This window comes from Schistocerca nitens, chromosome 2 (assembly GCF_023898315.1).
Source record: "Schistocerca nitens isolate TAMUIC-IGC-003100 chromosome 2, iqSchNite1.1, whole genome shotgun sequence".
NCBI lineage: Eukaryota > Metazoa > Arthropoda > Insecta > Orthoptera > Acrididae > Schistocerca > Schistocerca nitens.
In genome coordinates, this window is record NC_064615.1 from 1,187,512,064 (window position 1) to 1,187,532,956 (window position 20,893).

Here is a 20,893-nt window from a genome sequence, read left to right on the forward strand (position 1 = left end):
GGAGGAGTCGCGGCAGACCGAGGAGAAGGTACCTGGATTCGGTTAAGAATGATTTTGAAGTAATAGGTTTAACATCAGAAGAGGCACCAATGTTAGCACTGAATAGGGGATCATGGAGGAACTGTATAAGGGGGGCTATGCTCCAGACTGAACGCTGAAAGGCATAATCAGTCTTAAATGATGATGATGATGATGATGATGATGATGATGATGATGATGATGATGATGATGAAATTTCATCTGACGCTTATGCAATGTTGCAGGGGCCTATGGAGAGTCCGTTCTTCCCTGCAGCACATCTGGCAGATGGTTTAAATTGTTTAACAAAGGAAGGTGATCAGTTTCAAAGGAAGATGGACCTGGTGCTCCAGTTGCTTCTCTTATGGAAGCACTGCTGCTGCAATCATGAAATAGGATTGACAAATAAACATATGAGCACTTACAGAAATACTGAAAATTTCAATGGGTGCCACCACAAGCTGACAATATAAATTTGCACACAAGGCGTGTTTGTGTGTGGTTGGTTCCAAGCCTGTCAATTCCCATACAAAAGGATATTCTTGTGCAGAGCTGCATGCAGTTGAAGTTATGTTACAGGAAGATCCAGAGTTTCTTTCAAAGCGATGAAATCTTGTTAAATAATTTTGATACTGACAGCAAACAGCAAAGCTCAGCGTGGAAATCAGCTCCACCACCAGCTCCCCAAAAAAGCAAAAGCAACAGCTTCTTTAAGAAAAGTTACGGTCATTCATTTCTTGATACTCATGGAATGGTTTATCAGTATGTTGTACCTGCATACATGTCAAATAAATGTGAAATGCATCTCTCACTATCCCTATAGTCCAGATTTTATCCCTGCATAATGTTTTTCTGTTCCCTAACCTGAAGAAACACCTACATGGGAAGCATTTTCCGTCACCAAAAGCAGTACTGAAGGCTGTGAGGGTGATTCTAAAGCGCCTTTCAGAAAATGGTTTCAGACTGGCAGAAATGGAGGGACAAGTAGAGCACATCCAAAGGAGCCTATTTTATGGAGGACTATCAAAATTATGGAACTGAGTAGAGCAGGGGCGGGCAGGAATCCTGCACGTGTGCGGTGCACTTGCACGCGTGCAGTTAACAGATGTTCTGCGTGCACACAGGGGCAAGCTTATCTCTCCTCCCCACCATACCTTCTGTCCGCTCCTTCCTCTGCAATGCGTTTTGTTTCCTTGCTTGCTTTACTGAATGAAGGAATAAGGTTAGTAGGAGTGCTTGAAAGATATCGTGTTTTGAAAGAGTACCTATTACCTACGATACGTTTTATTTAATTATCATAGGTGGAGTGGAACAAAATTTCTACATACAGACAAATGCAAACAGTTACTTAAATTTTCATCACTGATGTCTGCTCTTAACCGAGACTTACTAATTCAGCAAATGGTTTTCCAGCTCTCGCTATATTATGCGCAATCTTATAACTTGCACGTACCGCAGGGCTATTATTGTTGTCGTCCTGAAAAAGTGAAAACAGTGCTCCATAAAGTGTTAAATCAGTTAGATGAGAGACACGACGAAAGAAAGTTGCAGATATTTCGTGACCACAGCAACTACGACAGATTCATTTAGTATCGTCAGATCGCTCTTCTTAAGCTCAGTCAATTTCCCCATCCGCTCAGAATCCGACAATAAACTGTACTCGTCCCTGTGAAATTTGTTATAATGGCCTTCAATACCAAACTTCCACTGACCAGCGAGAATACTGCCACATATTAAACATTTCGAATTTTCTCGTTTTTGCACAAAGAAAAAAATGATTCTCCCATTACTTTTTAAAAGATAGCAAATCTCCACTTCTCCGTTTCCTTGATTCACTCTGCATTTTCCGGTTCTTGAAATACAACGTTCACTACATAGTGGTCGCTTCGTATCAACGTCCGCAGCTTAGCCTGGCACTACACTGCCGCAACCTGCCGGCTGTCGCCACTGCCCCGGTCGACGATTGCACGCGAGCAGCACACGTGCAGCGCTGTGTGCTCATGAGGCGCGTGCAACGTTTGCCCGCCCATGGAGTAGAGGAATGGTGTCACAAAAAAGATGGTCATTCGTTATTCAACAAACTTGATATTATTATTGCTGAAATTATGTTGTCTTCATAACTGTTACTTATTTATTCACTCAGTTTCTAATTGCATTAGTGACAAACAAGTGCTACAATTTCTTAACTTGTGATATTAGGGGCAAATGTGTAAATGGACTTACTGTGGGATGAAGTTAGAGACATTTTGACTCTCTATACAGTGAAATCTGTGTTGGTGTGAAGTTGCACCAAAAGGTCTATTTACGTTGGTGTGTAGAATGTACAAGTCAGGCAACATACCATCTGACTTTCGGAAAAATGTCATCCACACAATTCCAAAGACTACAAGAGCTGACAGGTGTAAGAATTATTGCACAATCCGTTTAGCAGCTCGTGCATCCAAGTTACTGACAACAATAATACATAGAAGAATGGAAAAGAAAATAGAGGATATGTTAGATGACAATCAGTTTGGCTATACGGAAGGCAAAGGCACCAGAGAGCCAATTCTGACATCGACTAAAAGAAAATCAAAACACTTTCATAGGATTCGCCAGCTTAGCAAAAGCATACAACAATGTAAAATGGTGCAAGTTGTTCAAAATTCTGAGAAAAAGCTACAGAGAGTCAGCTATAAGCTTAGATATTGAGAGGTGGCTAATATACAATATGTACAGGAGCCAAGAGGGAATAATAAGAGTGGATGATCAAAAATGAAATGTTCAGATTAAAAAGGGTGTAAGACAGGGATGTAGTCTTTCGCCCCTACTGTTCAATCTGTACATCGACAAAGTGACGTTAGAAATAAAAGTTCAGGAGTGGAATTAAAACACGAGGTGAAAGGACATCAGCGATACAATTTGCTTGACGGCATTGCTATACTGAGTGAAAGTGAAGAAGAATTACAGGATATGCTGAGTGGAATTGACAGTCTAATGAGTACAGAATACGGATTGAGAGTAAATCGAAGAAAGACAAAAGTAATGAGAAGTAGCAGAAATGAGAACAGCGAGGAACTTAACATCAGGATCGATGCTCGCAAAGTAGATGAAGTTAACGAATTCTGCTACTTATACAGCAAAATAATCAATGATGGACAGAGCAAGGAGGACACCAAAAGCAGACTAGCACTGGCAAAAATGGCATTCGTGGCCAAGAGAAGTCTACTAATGTCAAACATAGGCCTCAATTTGAAGAAGAAATTCCGAGAATATACGTTTGGAGCACAGCATTGTGTGGCAGTGAAATATGGTCTGTGGGAAAACTGGAAAAGAATTGAAGCATCTGAGATGCGCTGCTGTAGATGAATGTTGAAAATTAGATGGTCCGATAAGGTGACGAATGAGGAGGTTCTGGACAGAATCAGGGAGGAAAGGAATATGTGGAAAACACTGACAAGGAGAAGGGACAGGACGATAGGACATCTGTTAAGACACCAGGAAATGACTTTCACGGTATTAGAGGGAGCTATAGAGGGCAAAAACTACAGAGGATGACAGAGACTGGAATACATCCAGCAGATAATTGAGGACGTAGGTCGCAAGTGCTATTCTGAGATGAAGAAATTGGCACAGGAGACGAATTCGTGGCAGGCCGCATCAAACCAGCCAGAAGACTGATGGTTAAAAAAATAGTGTTTTACAACTCATTTCCATAGTGTGGTGTGAACAATGTGACTAAGTGGCTAAAACTGCTTCACCAATGGAAGACGAGCAAGCTCCAACATTTCACAGTACAAAGAGGACTGAGTGAAATCCGTGTACGTGTGATCGTCCCAGAAGAACACTCTCCTGTCTTGAGGTGTCAGTGAATCACTCAAAGGAATACTGCAGGTCCATCTAGAAGGGAGTGTGCGGCGACAGATTTAACTGTGTTCTTATTCTTGTCGGCGGCAGAAGTTGTCATTTCGACGTCTTCGATAGTTTTGTATATTGTCTGTCTTGCACGTCGCCGTTGTCGTCGGTAGCGCATCTTGGCAGCGTTCAGTGCAGTTGCCTGTGCAAGCCTGGGTAAATGTATCGTTAATGTCGATGCTGAAGTTCAGTTTACATCCACAGAATACTGCAGGTCCATCTAGAAGGGAGTGTGCGGCGACAGATTTAACTGTGTTCTTCTTCTTGTCGGCGGCAGAAGTTGTCATTTCGACGTCTTCGATAGTTTTGTATATTGTACCTAGTAAGGCTAGTACGCCCGTCCGGGATTGCATGAAAAAATGAAATTTCGAATTTCGAAAAACTAAGCATATGCATATGTTCATATACACTATAATAACATGCATACCAAATATTATACTGTTTTGTCAACAAATACTGACATTATTAAACAAAGTGTGCCAAGTGGGTAGTGAAATAATTCGACTGTTACTCTGTCTGACTGTCAGAATTAGAAATTGGTGTGCTGCCAGTGCCATGTAGGCAACTGGACAGTATGTGTACTAGTAATTTTGGATGCAGATAACACATGGCACTATCGTGAGAGCTGCAGCATGACGTATCTGAAGGTGCACTGACGTCAGACTGCTACTGACACGTTTCTTTGTCTACAGTACACGTATTCACATTTGCGAATATGAACCACCTCCAGCTGTATGTTAAAATGATGACTGCAAAAATTTGTGGTGGACTGAGGTCCAAACCCGAATTGACTGCTTTATGCAAGTAGTCGCCTTAACTGCTTCGGCTATCTGTGCACCAATCGTGACCGGACTAAAAACTTCCATATGTCGTCATCCTCGTATCACGACATGTGCTCTTATATTTACGTATATTCCTGTTCGTGAAGGACATAATTTATTGAGAGTTGAGAGCATGGTATTGGCAAACAAAGATAAAATAGCAGTGCCCGTGTAATTAAGTAGTACGACACAATGTTCATTCAGATACGCACGCACGGGTGCCTGCATATTCGCAGCAAAGGCACTGCTATTTCATCTTTACTTGCCAATACCAGGCACTTGTCTCTCAATAAACATTTACTTCCTTGGCAGGAATATCTGTAATCTACAAGTTTAGGTTGTGACACGGGGGTGGTGACATACGTAAGTTTCGGTCTGGCTGTGATCTGTGCACAGACATTTGAAACAGTTAAGGTGACTGTTGGTGTACAGGTGAAAAATTGGGTCCAAGTCTATGCCTGGCTCAAATTTTAATTGTGCTCATTCTGATATACAGCCTAAGGAGGCTCATATTTGCAACTGCAGATTCATTTCCTGCATTTGTTGATGGCTGTAGTCACTACAGTGCCTGTTCTTTCAGACATGCATGCAGGTCTGAAGGAACACTGCGTTGTACTTCTTAATAATCCACACATTGCACTTTTGTCTTCAACTTTTCCTATGTCTTGAGTGAGAGCTGAGGACCTAAAGATGCATTCAACGAGTTTGCTTTTATGAATGACACACATATTCTTCCCTCTGAATATGGAGATAATTAAACACACATACACACACACTCTACTAGAACATTCGTACTATAATTGAGAATTGAAATATAACTCTTTCTCCACCCCCCCCTCCCCCCACTCTCCCCTGTACCTCTGAAGTTATGAAAACTTCCTCCCAGGAAGATCTGTATTTTCTATAAATAAAATTCTGGTTGTACAATTTTCCTGTTTCATGCATGGTATACTGCTTGTCTGCTGGCTGGAAGCTGGGTCACAATCTTGCAATACACCACTCAGCTGTTGAATCTGATGTTCCTGTTACTAGGCAACCCATCAAATGCAGGCAACCTGAGAAAATCAGAATGTAATCTTTAATTTGAATGAGAGAAATCAAAAAACTGTAAAAATTTGAATCTGTTCTCGGAATCATGTAACAGTATCTTAAGACACGGATCAAAATTGAACAAGAGTCTCATATGAAAGCATAATACCAACCCCCACTGCCCTGTTATTTGTATGGTAATGTTACAAGTATGTGGTGGCTGAACGAATACCGATGAATATTCCCACATTTAGTTATTCAGCTATGTATCCTATCACTACATGCACTTGTCACATCACTCCTCATTTATTGTGTAAAGCCATGGTGTAGCCTGTAGAACAAATGATGTCATATGAACACTACTATTAAATGTGAATGCAATTAGCATTTAGTTTATGCTATTTATTTGGCTCTTTTTCAAATACTTTGTTTACTGCAAAACAGTACAGATCTCATAAACGATTCCTATGACTCTTGTCAACATTGCTGTGAATATCCAAAAACTGGCAGACATGTTTTTGTGAGAAATATATGAAATGAACCATGTACTTAATGACTCTATCAATAATACTTTGTGTGATTCATGTCATTATTAGGTGAGTGTAGCATCCATTACCATAAATAGAATTTTTTAAATGCGACTGTATGTAAATTTTTCTCATTTATTACTTGTAGACGATCAAAAGATAACATCGTGTATGTTATACCACTAGAGTTAGCTTCTCACTCAGTATTCATCTTTTTCAATGAACAACTATTTTGTATTGAGTTTTCACCTTGTTTCATCTGAGTATTTCTGGGAGCAGAATGTACATTTCTGCTACTTCCATATTTGCAGAAATAAGTGTATTTGAAGATATGAAAAAGTGTGCTAATGTACTGAATGAGGAATTATTGCAATGTTGACAGCCTTACAAGAAGATAATTAAGTAATATAAAACTTTAAGTATCGACTATTACTAGGTACGGTAGTTAACTTTTGTTCACGCAGTTACTATTGATATATCGTATGTGTAATATCGTGTTTAGCACCTGAAAGAAAAGATTGGATGTGGTGTTCTCATGACACTTCTTTGACAAACAACTGTGGAGTTAAAGTAAGTCACACGAATGAAATTTTTTTCACGCAGAATAACTTGCACTGTTAGAAAAACTCGTGCAGTGCATACACTATTAGGGAGATACCAACTTTATTATCAGTATCCACCAAATTATATTATTAATCATCATTTCATTACATGCTAAATTATTTATTTATTGTTATATGTATTTTTCTTTCATTGTACAGTAAAGTGTATCTCTCATTTCACTCAGCTACAGCTATCAGCAGTTTTAGTTTACACAGTCATCTTTGTACAATCTGACAGCAGAAACACACAACATGTGGTCATAGAAGGAACATGTGCTGATGAGGAATGAGTCATCCTGCTTTGGAGATGGTGCATGGCACCAGTCAGCTCCATAGGCAATGCTAGTGTGCTCCCCCTCGTACTCGCCGAGCAGTTGCAGGCAGCCTCGTTTAGACTGAACTACCCGGAAACCGCCATAGATACAAGCAGCAACGATGTGCTCCCCTGTATAGGGATCCCATTTGACACGCCAGATTCCACCACCCAGTGGAAGTGACGAGATAGGTTGCCGTGTGTTACGGGTGTCCCACAGCCTCAGTGTCTCGTCGTAGCTATGCGTACAAAAGAAGTCGAGATTTCAACTGGTGGAAAGTCCGTGATGAGATAACAACAACAACAGAATAAGGAGGCACTGAGTCAAAAACTGTCACGATGAAAAGAATAACAGAAATATTTAAGCTTTCAGAAAAAAGTCCTTCCTCAGAGGTACAACTCTAACACATTCACACAACAACTAACACACATGGCTACTGTTGTTGTTATTGTTGTTGCCTGTAGCTTAAATATTTATAATATTAGTTTCATTGTGTCTGTCTGACACTCAAAAACTGTAATTTGATACATACAATAGATAATAGCTCCGGTATACTGGACTGATATAAAAGAAAAACAACTAATGGCCAGAGCAATTCAAAGGATGAAAATATAGTTATTTAAGTGTATTCTAAGATAACATATATTAAAACATCCTCCAAATCAAATTATTTACAAATCCTTTTAATGTATGAAAAGTACATTTATTAATTTTCATAAATAAATATTATTTCTAAAACTCTTTGAGTATAAAAAAACATCATTTAAAAACTGGAGAGGAATTGTGCCATATGCAAGACACAGTTTTAGTTTCACCCAGACATACACTCCTGGAAATTGAAATAAGAACACCGTGAATTCATTGTCCCAGGAAGGGGAAACTTTATTGACACATTCCTGGGGTCAGATACATCACATGATCACACTGACAGAACCACAGGCACATAGACACAGGCAACAGAGCATGCACAATGTCGGCACTAGTACAGTGTATATCCACCTTTCGCAGCAATGTAGGCTGCTATTCTCCCATGGAGACGATCGTAGAGATGCTGGATGTAGTCCTGCGGAACGGCTTGCCATGCCATTTCCACCTGGCACCTCAGTTGCACCAGCGTTCGTGCTGGACGTGCAGACCGCGTGAGACGACGCTTCATCCAGTCCCAAACATGCTCAATGGGGGACAGATCCGGAGATCTTGCTGGCCAGGGTAGTTGACGTACACCTTCTAGAGCACGTTGGGTGGCACGGGATACATGCGGACGTGCATTGTCCTGTTGGAACAGCAAGTTACCTTGCCGGTCTAGGAATGGTAGAACGATGGGTTCGATGACGGTTTGGATGTACCGTGCACTATTCAGTGTCCCCTCAACGATCACCAGTGGTGTACGGCCAGTGTAGGAGATCGCTCCCCACACCATGATGCCGGGTGTTGGCCCTGTGTGCCTCGGTCGTATGCAGTCCTGATTGTGGCGCTCACCTGCACGGCGCCAAACACGCATACGACCATCATTGGCACCAAGTCAGAAGCGACTCTCATCGCTGAAGACGACACGTCTCCATTCGTCCCTCCATTCACGCCTGTCGCGACACCACTGGAGGCGGGCTGCACGATGTTGGGGCGTGAGCGGAAGACGGCCTAACGGTGTGTGGGACCGTAGCCCAGCTTCGTGGAGACGGTTGCGAATGGTCCTCGCCGATACCCCAGGAGCAACAGTGTCCCTAATTTGCTGGGAAGTGGCGGTGCGGTCCCCTACGGCACTGCGTAGGATCCTACGGTCTTGGCGTGCATCCGTGCGTCGCTGTGGTCCGGTCCCAGGTCGACGGGCACGTGCACCTTCCGCCAACCACTGGCGACAACATCGATGTACTGTGGAGACCTCACGCCCCACGTGTTGAGCAATTCGGCGGTACGTCCACCCGGCCTCCCGCATGCACACTATACGCCCTCGCTCAAAGTCCGTCAACTGCACATACGGTTCACTTCCACGCTGTCGCGGCATGCTACCAGTGTTAAAGACTGCGATGGAGCTCCGTATGCCACGGCAAACTGGCTGACACTGACGGCGGCGGTGCACAAATGCTGCGCAGCTAGCGCCATTCGACGGCCAACACCGCGGTTCCTGGTGTGTCCGTTGTCCCGTGCGTGTGATCATTGCTTGTACAGCCCTCTCGCAGTGTCCGGAGCAAGTATGGTGGGTCTGACACACCGGTGTCAATGTGTTCTTTTTTCCATTTCCAGGAGTGTATTTCAGCACTTTTGTGCTACTTTCAGTATGAAAAATTCCTGGCAGATTAAAACTGTGTGCCTGACCGAGACTCGAACTCGGGACCTTTGCCTTTCACGGGCAAGTGTTCTACCAACTGAGCTACCAAAGCACGACTCACGCCCGGTCTCGAGCTTTACTTCTGCCAGTACCTCGTCTCCTACCTTCCAAACTTTACAGAAGCTCTCCTGCGAACCTTGCAGAACTAGCACTCCTGAAAGTTTGGAAGGTAGGAGACGAGATACTGGCAGAAGTAAAGCTGTGAGACCGGGCGTGAGTCATGCTTCGGTAGCTCAGTTGATAGAGCACTTGCCCGCGAAAGGCAAAGGTCCCGAGTTCAAGTCTCGGTCGGGCACACAGTCTTAATCTGCCAGGAAGTTTCATATCAGCGCACACTCCGCTGCAGAGTGAAAATATCATTCTGGATACTTTCACTATGTTTATTTGTCTATTTTCTTCCTCGCATCAAGCTACTAGTTGTATATACTGGTTGTTTCAAATGCACTATTCAATCTGCTGTTTGCCATTGTGTTTGTTTTAGTGTTTCTTCTATTGCCTGTGTAAAGTTAAGGGGATAGGATGTCAAACGGGCTGACTTGGAGCAGGAGAGGCACTACGGGCCATTTTAATATCCACTGTCTATACTTTTACAAATAAATCCATAAAATTATGCCAGCATGACCAGCAAGGCTCCAGGATTCACATCCATAGCAGTGGAAGTTCAAAAACATAACAAAATAAATATTTTTACTTGTGAAATTTCATCATTTTTTCACTTACTATTGGCTGCATTTGTTGCTGTAGGTACAATTTTCTTCATAAGGAAGTGAAATTCTTCAATGAATTTTGCACAGCATACAAATTATACTTACAGGTGTATGAAACTCTAGAATTATTAAAAACTGTAGTAAAAATTTAGATAATTAGCAATAAAATTTCAGATTTTTTCCAAAAATGAAGTTTAAAATGTAACACCTCATTCATTTTTTCATAAATTAACTAAATTCTAGAGTTTCATACCCCTGTAAGTACAGTTTGTATGCTGTGTAAAATTCATCGAAGAATCTCTCTTACGTATGAAAAAATATGTACCTGTAGTAACAAATACAGCCAATAGTAAGTGAAAAAAATGATGAAATTTCACATATTTTGTTATGGTTTTGAACTTCCACCACTATGAGTGTGAATTCTGAATCCTTCCTAGTCTTGCTGACAAAGTTTTATGAATTCATTTGTAAAAGTATAGACAGTGGAAATTAAAATGTCCCGTGGTGCCTCTCCTGGTACAAATCGGCCCGTTTGACGTCCTACCCCCCTTAATGCAATTTTTTCTTTTGCTGTTGTCATTACACATGCATTTTGTATAATTTGTTAGCCAAGCACAGAGTTGTTATAAGAACAACATGTGAAGTGGTGGCAGAAACTGTGCTTGGCTAACAAATCATACAAATCTACATGTAACAACAACAGCAAGAGAAATGAGCATGTTAACTTGACACTTCATATTCAATTAATAGCTTCATGTGAAAAAGAAAATGCAGAAATAGGCCTAAAGGTAATGAATATAGCACAAAAAGTGATAAAACCTGTTTGGATGAAAACAAAACAATAAAACAACATCTTGCATAATACAGAATTCCTCTCCAGTTTTTCTTAGCAGACACAGAAATGAGAACTACAACAGCTCTATTATTTAAAAATTACATACTACTTTTGCCACTGAAAAATTTTCAGTTCTGGATTATTTAAGCAAAATAGTCAATTTATAAATCCTGTAATGATTAACTCTCACTGAGTACTTATGTTCAATTCAATAATCAATGCAAAATATTTAATTTTGAAATGAAGTGTAAAAGTGTAGTAATGAGCTCAGAAGCAGCCTGACAAAGGTTCAACCTACAGTTTTTGAAAGAAAACTATGAAAAACCAGCTTGCAATGCATATTAAAGAACTGCTTACTTCTACATTGTAGGGAGGGAGATATTAGAGCTGTTACAGTTCTACATCTACACACAGTATTAAGTGAAGAATCTAGAAATGTACTTAAGCTTATACTGCTCGATTACAGTGACGAGACTATACTGATTGCATTGCACACAGAGGCATTTAAAGAATCATTCTTCCCACGCTCCATGTGTGACTGTGTTGGAACAAACACAGTGAAATAAGTAATTCTGAATATGAAAAATGCAGGAACAAGTCAAGGTGAATTTTAATGTTAACAGTGCATTACACTATGTCATTAAGGTAATGCCACAGAGTATACAAGAGATCTACAGCATTCTGTGCAGTACATTTTGGCGCACACACTTTCACATAAAAATATATATTGTTCATATATACCCAAGAGACTGAAGCAGGAAGAAACACTAACATGCAGTGCAATGTTGAGTGCCATCTTCTATTCACTTCAAAGAGGTTTGCAGAATATGTATGTAGATGTAGATGAAGTGTAAAACAGCTGCAGAGTTGTCAGAAATATGAATTAGTGCAAGGAATGTGAATATTGTTTCCATGTGTTGAGTTGTACTACAGCCTTTGTGATGACTGATGCTGGTAATTTTTAGCACTGCACTGATTGACACTATTGCCACTCACAGGACATCATATTGAAGCTTCAAGCCGATTTGGTAATTGCACAGCAATGATTACTGTTAAATGCCAGACGTAATTTGCAGTGGTAATGTTAGGATCAGATTAGAATGTTGCTTTATAGTCATGTGTCTCAAATTTGTGAGAAGAGCCATCAGATTCAGTAAGTGTATTAGCTTTAGTCCAAGTATCTCCAACAGCTTTATTGCTCCGAAGACTGTAGACAAAAGCATGCACAAGCTAACAAGTTCAGAAACAGTTTTACAAGCAACCCAAGGTTTTAAGGAACATTGTTAATAAAAGCAACAAACTGTATTACTATACTGTAGTTAGAGAGCAAGGAGGGGGGAGGCGGGGAGGGGGGAGGGAGGACGAGAATTCTTATGGTTCTTGCCGACTAACAGGCTTTAAGCCATGTGTAGCCACTGATTTCAGCTATAATTTATGCATTTTTTGAGAGATATTTTGGAAAGGTTGATGTGTGTCTAGAGTATGGAGTGTAGGTAACTGTTTGGGCCATATCCTACATTATAGCATTAAGGTTGACAGCCAGCACATCACAGTGAATGCACCTCATGTCAGAATGAAGATGATGCTTCAGGAAATAACTTTTTCCACAGATACACTTCATATTTTTATTCCTTTGTCACAACTTATTTCAAGATTTAAGCCACTTTATCAAGTTCTCGTGCTTGTTGAAGCCAGGCATAAGTTGTCATAACAGTATATAGGATTACAGGAGTCAGATCACATCTAACACAGCTGTTGACCTGTGAGGTAGCTCATTTTAGATGTGATCTGGCCTTTCCGATGTGACGTGTACTTTGGTTTTATTCTACGTGATGCTGTTTACACCACCAACAGACATTAGTTTGAGAAACACAACACTTAAGTAGATTTCAAAAACCATTACGTTAATATGACATGATAGTTCATCTGGTTATGATGCTGTTTCCAGCAGAATATTCAAATGTATATATGGAAATGGTAACTGTTCTCGAAAGAACAGATACAGTTGATGACCATGCAGCTTTTCCCTGGAATAAATGATGATTAACTGAAACCCTCAGCTGCCGACAGGTGTTGTTGATTTACCTCGATGTGGACAGCTGAAAATGTGTGCCCCGACCGGGACTCGAACCTGGGATCTCCTGCTTACATGGCAGATGCTCTATCCATCTGTAAGAGTGGATGGGCAAATATCTATAAAGTGCATTACATATGTAGAATTGTGGACAGTTGGGAATGTGGGTCTCACGGGAAGCGTGCAAGGGATAAGTCCCTGCAGTCACGCTATTCATCTGTGTCCTTGGTGGCTCAGATGGATAGAGTGTCTGCCATGTAAGCAGGAGACCCCAGGTTCGAGTCCCGGTCGGGGCACACATTTTCAGCTGTCAACATCGAGGTAAATCAACAACACCTGTCGGCAGCTGAGGGTTTCAGTTAATCATCATTTATTCCAGGGAAAAGCCGCATGGTCATCAACAGTATCTGTTCTTTCGAGAACAGTTACTGTTTCCATATATACAGTTAAAGGCTACCCAGCCATTGACTTTCATCTGTGCGAATGCGCACAGGTTGCACAAACTCTTACGGGAATCGCCAAAGTGTGCGCGAGTAATGAGTGGATGGGCAGATATCTATAAAGTGCATTACATATGTAGAATTGTGGACAGTTAGGAATGTGGGTCTCACGGGAAGTGTGCAAGGGATAAGTCCCTGTAGTCGCGCTATTCATCTGTGTCCTCAGTGGCTAAGATGGATAGAGCGTCTGCCATATAAGCAGGAGATCCTGGGTTCGAGTCCCAGTCAGGGCACACATTTTCAGCTGTCCTCATCGAGGTAAATCAGCAACACCTGTCGGAAGCTGAGGGTTTCAGTTAATCATCGAATATTAAAATGTTGCGCTGACGTGATAGGGCTAGCTTGACAATTATCTTTGTAACTTGTCAGTGACTCAAGGGATATTTCCTGAACAATTTAACATACGTGGTAGTGAATCCACATACAAAAACTGGGATAAGAAATTCACCCCTTCCAGAATTATGAATTTCACTTTTGTTGAAAATAAGGACTTCAACACACTACTGAATTATTTTCCATAGCATAAATTTCTAACTGCAAATTTGGCTTACTAAGTCTAGATTTTTAATGACCAGTTCCATGCAGTACAGGCTATCTTTAGATCTGATTACCTGAAAACTCACCACAGCAACTGTTATCAAGTCACTCTGGCTTTTTTAGAACACTTTCTATAAAGGAGCCCCTTATGGTCTCATAAATGAAAGCATGGCAGATCCAAACAACAAAACAATTTCCCCTTTGGCACTGTCAATGTCATCATTCACTACTGTACTTTAAATGTAAGCTTAAGTCCTATAGTACAGTCAGTTTAATCTTTAGAGCTGTCAGTCAAGCTCAAAGGGAATCTTTAATGCTGTCAGCCAAATTTAAACTGTATATTTATATTATGCTCTTGTTCATTTGAAGAGTGAAACTGGTAAATAAAAAATACAAAGTGCGACTTGCAGCTGCTTTCAAAAACTTAAAACGAGATATACTCCTTAATGATTTTGTTGCTAATACAAAAAATCAGTTTCAGGCAAATTGTGATACTGTTGCTGTTGGTACATTATGTGAACTTCCCAAGGCCTTTGTGTGGACCTTAAAATTCTACTTGGAAAAATAAAATATTATGGGATTACTGGCTCCCTTCTTGTATCAATGAAGTTTCACCTTCACAACAGAAAGCAAAGAGTAACTTTAACAGACTTCCGTTCATTCACTTTATTTATGGTGATAAGTAGCTCCCCAGAGAAGTGAGAAGTAACCAAACATCCTTTTTGCCATTGAATCATACTTGTGAATGAAAACTATAAAATAAGATGTTCCAAGTAAGAACACAGATATTTTCTGGTACAGTCAGTTTTATTTGCATGTGGTGACTGATTCTGAGGGATGACACATGTCCTATTTACATTTATTTACGCTGGCCGCTGTGACCGAGTGGTTCTAGGTGCTTCAGACCAGGACCGTGCTGCTGCTACAGTCACAGGTTTGAATTGTGCCTCGTGCATGGATGTCTTTAGGTTAGTTAGGTTTAAGTAGTTCTAAGTCTAGGGGACTTATGACCTCAGATGTTAAGTCCCATAGTGCTTAGAGCCATTTGAAACATTTGAACATTTATTTACATTTTCTTTGCATGGAGCCATCACAATGATGGCTTCTGCAATGTCCGAAATAACTGTATGACAATAATCACGCTTAGAAAACATGTTATATACTGTAATTGTTGCATCTTGTAACTATTTTATAATTTTATTACATTAAAGCTGATACGCAACTGATTTATGTTACAACCAGTGTCATAAAATTCGTTTAATGAATATAAACTTCTTTCCATCAGATAATATTTTTATTTTGTGTTAAAATCATTCCACATATAGTTTCTTAGAGAGTTTAGTAGTTTGTTAAACAAAATCAAACCACTGCTGTAAGTGTTCCTATCTGCTATTTTTTAATGTTGTTCGTTTCTGGAATTAGTTATATTTTGTCCTTGTGTTGCTCTCGTGCAGAATCTCAGACATAAAACTTGGCTGCCACAGAGACCATGTCACACTCATTCATGTAAGGTGGCCAATATAACTGGACATCCCTCAGAATCTAAGTCCAGGCATATTCACAATCTAGCGACACTGTAGGATGTGAAGTGTACAAAGGAAGTGCTGTCTTTCTTTGTGAGCCATTACAGAGCTGTACCCACTCATGGTAGGTCAGTATGTTCAGTCGGAGGGCTAGGTGTCCTCAGTAAAAAAAACTCTGACCTTGAACAAGTGTCATGTAGCATCCACTCAGACCTACTGACAAAAGCAAAAATAAACAAAATGAGAAAAAAAAAGTAGATAAAAATTCACAAATTTGAAACCCCTCTGTGCCCCCCCCCCCCTTCCCCGTTTTTTAATTGAATTTCAGATGTCTGTTAAAGTTATGTCTGTTGGAACCTCAAAGATAATTTGCTTCACTGTCTAAACCACCAGACTTTCAGAAACAATTCTGCCAAACAGCTTGTGGCTGTGTCAAAATTAGAACACTTCATGCTCGAGAGTTTCCTTGCCCTACAGCAGCCATTGGCCACACATGACCCATCGCCTAACTCCAAGTGCCGTCTGATCAGGTGAAAGTGATGTGGCACTATGGGCATATTATCTGTTATTTTCTTATTTGCAGTTGTTGCATCTATCTTGCACTTCGATAATGTGTCATGCATGACTGAAATTTATGAACATTGTTCAAGTGTTGTAAAATAGACTCACAAGTGAAAAAATTCCTCAACATTTAGATGTTTTATTTGGTAGCGGGTTAATAGAGGGGTGAAGGCAACAAAGGCAGCTCAGAACCTGTGAGGTAAGTGCTTTTGGGAAAACACCTCAGAAAAGGATTTTCTTGTTTCAAGAAAGATCATTCTGACATTCAGGAAGTGTTGGTAACAGACATAGCCTATATGATGAACTGTGACCATTTCAACGTCATGTGATATTTGCTGCATGTTCCCCTTAATGTAATTAGTAAAATATCAAAAAGCTCATTTTGCTGTAAGACAAGTCCTTAAATAAGAATCTGCAAGTGGTAGTAATGCACAAAAGGAAACAGCCTCATACATGGCAATGTACAGTCATAAAATTGCATACGCTGAAGCTGATACAGCCCATCCAAAGATAATGTGAGATGTGGCAGACTGACAATGACAGCTACGAGTTGGGGGAATGCCTATGTTGAAATGGGCCACATTGGGTGGAACAGTGGCAATGGGGGACCCTCTGCGTCCAGTGAGAGAGACGACTGATGTCTGTTCGATGACGTAGTGCCTATCTGTTTGTTAGCTGCTGTCAAATAAGATAAATTTCTCTGTTTCCTGGAAGTGCAAGAAGTGTGAAGAGGAGGCTTTTATGTCAAAGAGCTGCTAATGAGTAATGCTCAACTGTGTATCAGATGATTCACCATACAGCTTCCGTGGAAGGGGATATTCACTCTGACTGGAGCAGAGTCATATTTTCCAACTAGAAAATATTTGCTGTCATTACTGATGCCCCTGTCTAGATAAGACATCAATAAAGTGATTGTATAGAGTACTGTAAATGCAAATGTTTCAGAATGCTGTAACAGAATGTGGTGCAGAACACTCATTATAAAATCTGTTTCCCCTGTTTTATAGTTAACCTGTTTCATTTTGCATTTGTCAAAAAATGACTTTGTGAGTGGGTTTCTTAACAGCTAACTGGTTTTAATATTACTAGGTGTATCAACCACGGAGAGAGCACTTCAGTCTGAATTATCTCATGGAAAGTGAGAGAAGTGGACGTTTTCCTGTCAGTATTTGGGGTTACATCTCAGCTTGGTGAGCAGGGTGGCTGTGGAAAATTCAGGGAAACCTGAATGGAAAAGTCTATGTTAATATCCCAGAATACATATTGAAGGCAAGTGTTCAGTTGCTGCATCTTCAACAAGACATCCATTTCCTGCAGACCAATAGCAAAAAGCATAAAGTTTTTATGATTTTCAAATATTCATCCATCCATTTCCTAAGTGTTACAATTTGTTGAAGTAACCATCCTACTCTGTTATCTGGTATTTTCCTGATGTCCCCAGTATTTATAGTTGGTCAGTTGAGGGGACCGAACAGCAAAGTCATTGGTCCCATGATCATGGATAGTAGAGGAAAGAACAGGAGTGGAAACGGGGAGAGCATGGGTGCTCCAGAAATGCTACATACAGGGGGGGGGGGGGGGGGGCACCAGGCACCGGCACCACCACTGACCTGCACCCACACCACACCATTATACACCATTATCACAAAAGGAGAAACAAAACAGCACAACACACCAGACAAAAATGTAGGGAAAAGGGGGGAGGACCTGACTGGTGTGGAGGCAAGGTTAATGCCTCCATAACCAACGCCTATGCTAACTGAGGAACTAATTTCAGAGGAAGAGGACTTATACCTGAGAGTACAATCCACTTTCATGAAGAAAATTGAGAACAGACGTAACCGTGCAGGGCTCATCCACTAACAACTGAGACAAGAAGGATGGGAGGGCATATTTAGTGCAAAGGGCCAAAAGCCAGGGGCAGTCCAACAAAATTTGGATCACTGTGAGTGCAGCCCCACAACTACAAAGAGTGGGCAGGGGAGGGGGTGAAGGTCAGTTCATTGCACAGTAAAAAGACCGTGGGTAAATCTAGTATGGCCAATACAAAGATGGCAGCGGATGGTAGATTACCATCGGGAGAGGCAGAGGTAAGAAAGCCAACATGACGGGAGTCTCCTTGATGGCACGAAGTTTATTAGACAGAGAGGTAACCTCCCAAGAGTCAGTCCATGAGTGAGCAAAAAGGGATTTGATGTAAAGCCTTAAATCTGGCCCCAGAGGGTCCCTGGAGAGTGGGAGAGAGGTGGTCAGATCAGCAATTTCAGTGACTGGGATATCTACAGGGCCAGGAACCCAGAGGAAATCAACCAAACAAGCAGCATCACCGAGATCAGTGACAAGGTTGTTGGTGGCCAAGACCGAGGGGTGGCAGGAAAACTATTGGGTGATAGTCATAAGGCCACTCACTGAGTCTGTACATAATAAAACTTGGGTGAGGAAGGACTGTTTAGCAAAATACAGGGCCCAATAATGGCCATCAGTTCCTCAGTAAACACCCCACATGTGGCAGGCAAGAGATGGTGCTCCATGACAGCAGAGGAGATGAAGGCATACCCTACATGATCAATGGATTTACAGTCACTGATGTAAAAAACAATGGCATGCTGAAATTCCTGTAAAAGCATTCAGAATGTACAATGGGACACCATTGATGTGATGGAGGCTTTCAGTCTTTGGAAAGGATCCATTGGAATCCGTGACAGAGGTACTAACTGAGGGGGGGGGGGAGGGGGGGCAGTCGGGAGAATGGGGGGAAGAGGACAAGGAGGGGAGACAGAAGGCACGGTGGAGAGAAGTGAGGCAAAGCACAATCGATAAACCCACCCGTGGGTGAGCAGTAGGTGGGCAATGACCCAAAGCTAAGAAAAGAATAGAATAGGAAACGTGAGCAGGAGAAGAGTGGATAGTGATGGCATAGGAAACCAGGAGCTGGAACTGCCAAATGGAAAGAAGGATCCTAGTGTCAACCAGAAAACTATTGACAGGGCTGGTGCAAAAGGCACCGGTGGCTAAACGGGTATTACGACGGTGAACCAGGCCCGAGAGGAACAATGTGAAAGGGGCACCTGATCCATAAACCTTACAGCCATAGTCCATATGGAACAGAACCAATGGCAGTAAAGGCAGAGAAGGGTTGAACAATCCACAAGGAAGTGAAGGACACAGAGTTTATGAAAACAGCCAACCTTCAGATGGTGGTTATGGGCCAACCAGGTAAGTTTGTTGTCAAAAAGAAGACCCAAGAAACAGAACTGGGGGCCACAGTCAGATGTTGGGAATCGAGGTACAGCTCCAATTCAGGATGAGCTGTAGTCCGGTGACAGAAGTGCACCAGCGTCAATTTAAAGGGAAAGAACTGAAAAAGATGCGGGAGTGTCCGTGTGGAAGTGCACCAGATGGCACCCTGGAGCTGTCGTTCTGCAGAGGCCACTGAGTGGGAGGTAGTCCAAACACAGAAAGGAAGCACAGGTGACCAGCAGTATGACAGAGGCCACAAGTCCATTAATAGCAATTAGAAAAAGGACACATAACACAGAGCCCTTTGGAATTCCGTTCTCCTGGATCCCAGGTTATCTGAGAACATTGCCGACTGGAATTTGAATGATCGGTGGGACAGGAACTGGCAAATAAAAAATTCAGTAAAAGGTTCATTATAGGATTCTGCCTGTTAAGGGATAAAACAGAAGCAGGAAGCTTCAGATGGATAGGAGGACGATGCCGATGACATCACAAAATGGGTCACGAAGTGTTCCGTGAGAACTGATGGATCTGTACAAAGGTCACTTGGAAGGGCAAGGCCTGGAACGGATGACTGCTGCTGACAACCTTGCAGGGTGCGGAGTGTAGCCCACACCCTTGATGAAGAGGCAGGAGAATCTAGAGAGGAGAAAAAGTGTTCCAAACACATCTGTTTGCTCTGCTGGATTAAATAACAGGGGCTTCGATGTGAAAACGTTTGAAGGTAATATGACTGGCAGAGGACAGGTGTCACTTAAGATGTTGCACAACGCAACGCCGATCACAGACAGCAATGGCAATAGCCGTGCTCCACTGCGAAACTGGCCGACGCCGAACTGGGCCCGGACAGTGGGGAATGGCAATGCAGCCAGCACGGATTTTCTGATCACAGGTGAGTTCATTAATGCAACCTGACAAAGAAGGTGGAAACACAACCTGTGTGTTATACAGAGGCCAATCAGCATGACGGAAAGACCGGCGGGGTAACCTGGTCATCAGGGGGTGAGAAGGGGACGAGAGAATCGACGGGAAGTGGTCACAAACGTAGAGACCGTCGTGTGGCGACCAGTGTACAGATGGAAGAGGAGGAGCGGAAGAGAGGGAAAGAGCAATGGCAAAGAAAGTGCTCTGTGCAGCACTAAAATGAGTAGGGGAACCATTATTAAGAAGGCAAAAGTCATACAGCAACAGCTTCCAATGTGGTACGAAGTGGGATCCACGTACTAAGAATATCCGTACGGACCGACGTATAGACACCACCAGAAGCCCTCAAAGGGCCGAACTGGTTCTGACAGAAAGCACGAAACCCACAAAGGCACAGTGAGTGAGCATCATTAAAATGAGTTTCCTGGAGATCGGCACATGCTGCCGAGTAAAAGGCAATA

At 41.8% G+C, this 20,893-nt stretch overlaps 1 protein-coding gene across 7 annotated transcripts in view; it reads right to left on the reverse strand.

The window, feature by feature from the left end:
* Positions 1 to 6,979: 6,979 nt before the first annotated feature.
* Positions 6,980 to 20,893, reverse strand: part of LOC126237523 (diphthine methyltransferase) — a 161,482-nt gene continuing 147,568 nt past the window's right edge. For 4 of the 7 annotated variants that reach the window (XM_049947695.1, XM_049947694.1, XM_049947696.1 and 1 more), the window contains one exon: positions 6,981 to 7,443. In XM_049947695.1, coding sequence (XP_049803652.1) covers positions 7,095 to 7,443 — 349 coding nt within the window. In that variant the 3' untranslated portion in view covers positions 6,981 to 7,094. Of the gene's footprint in view, positions 7,444 to 20,893 lie in introns of all 7 variants that reach the window. The other 3 variants (XM_049947693.1, XM_049947698.1, XM_049947692.1) reach the window with 1 other exon arrangement.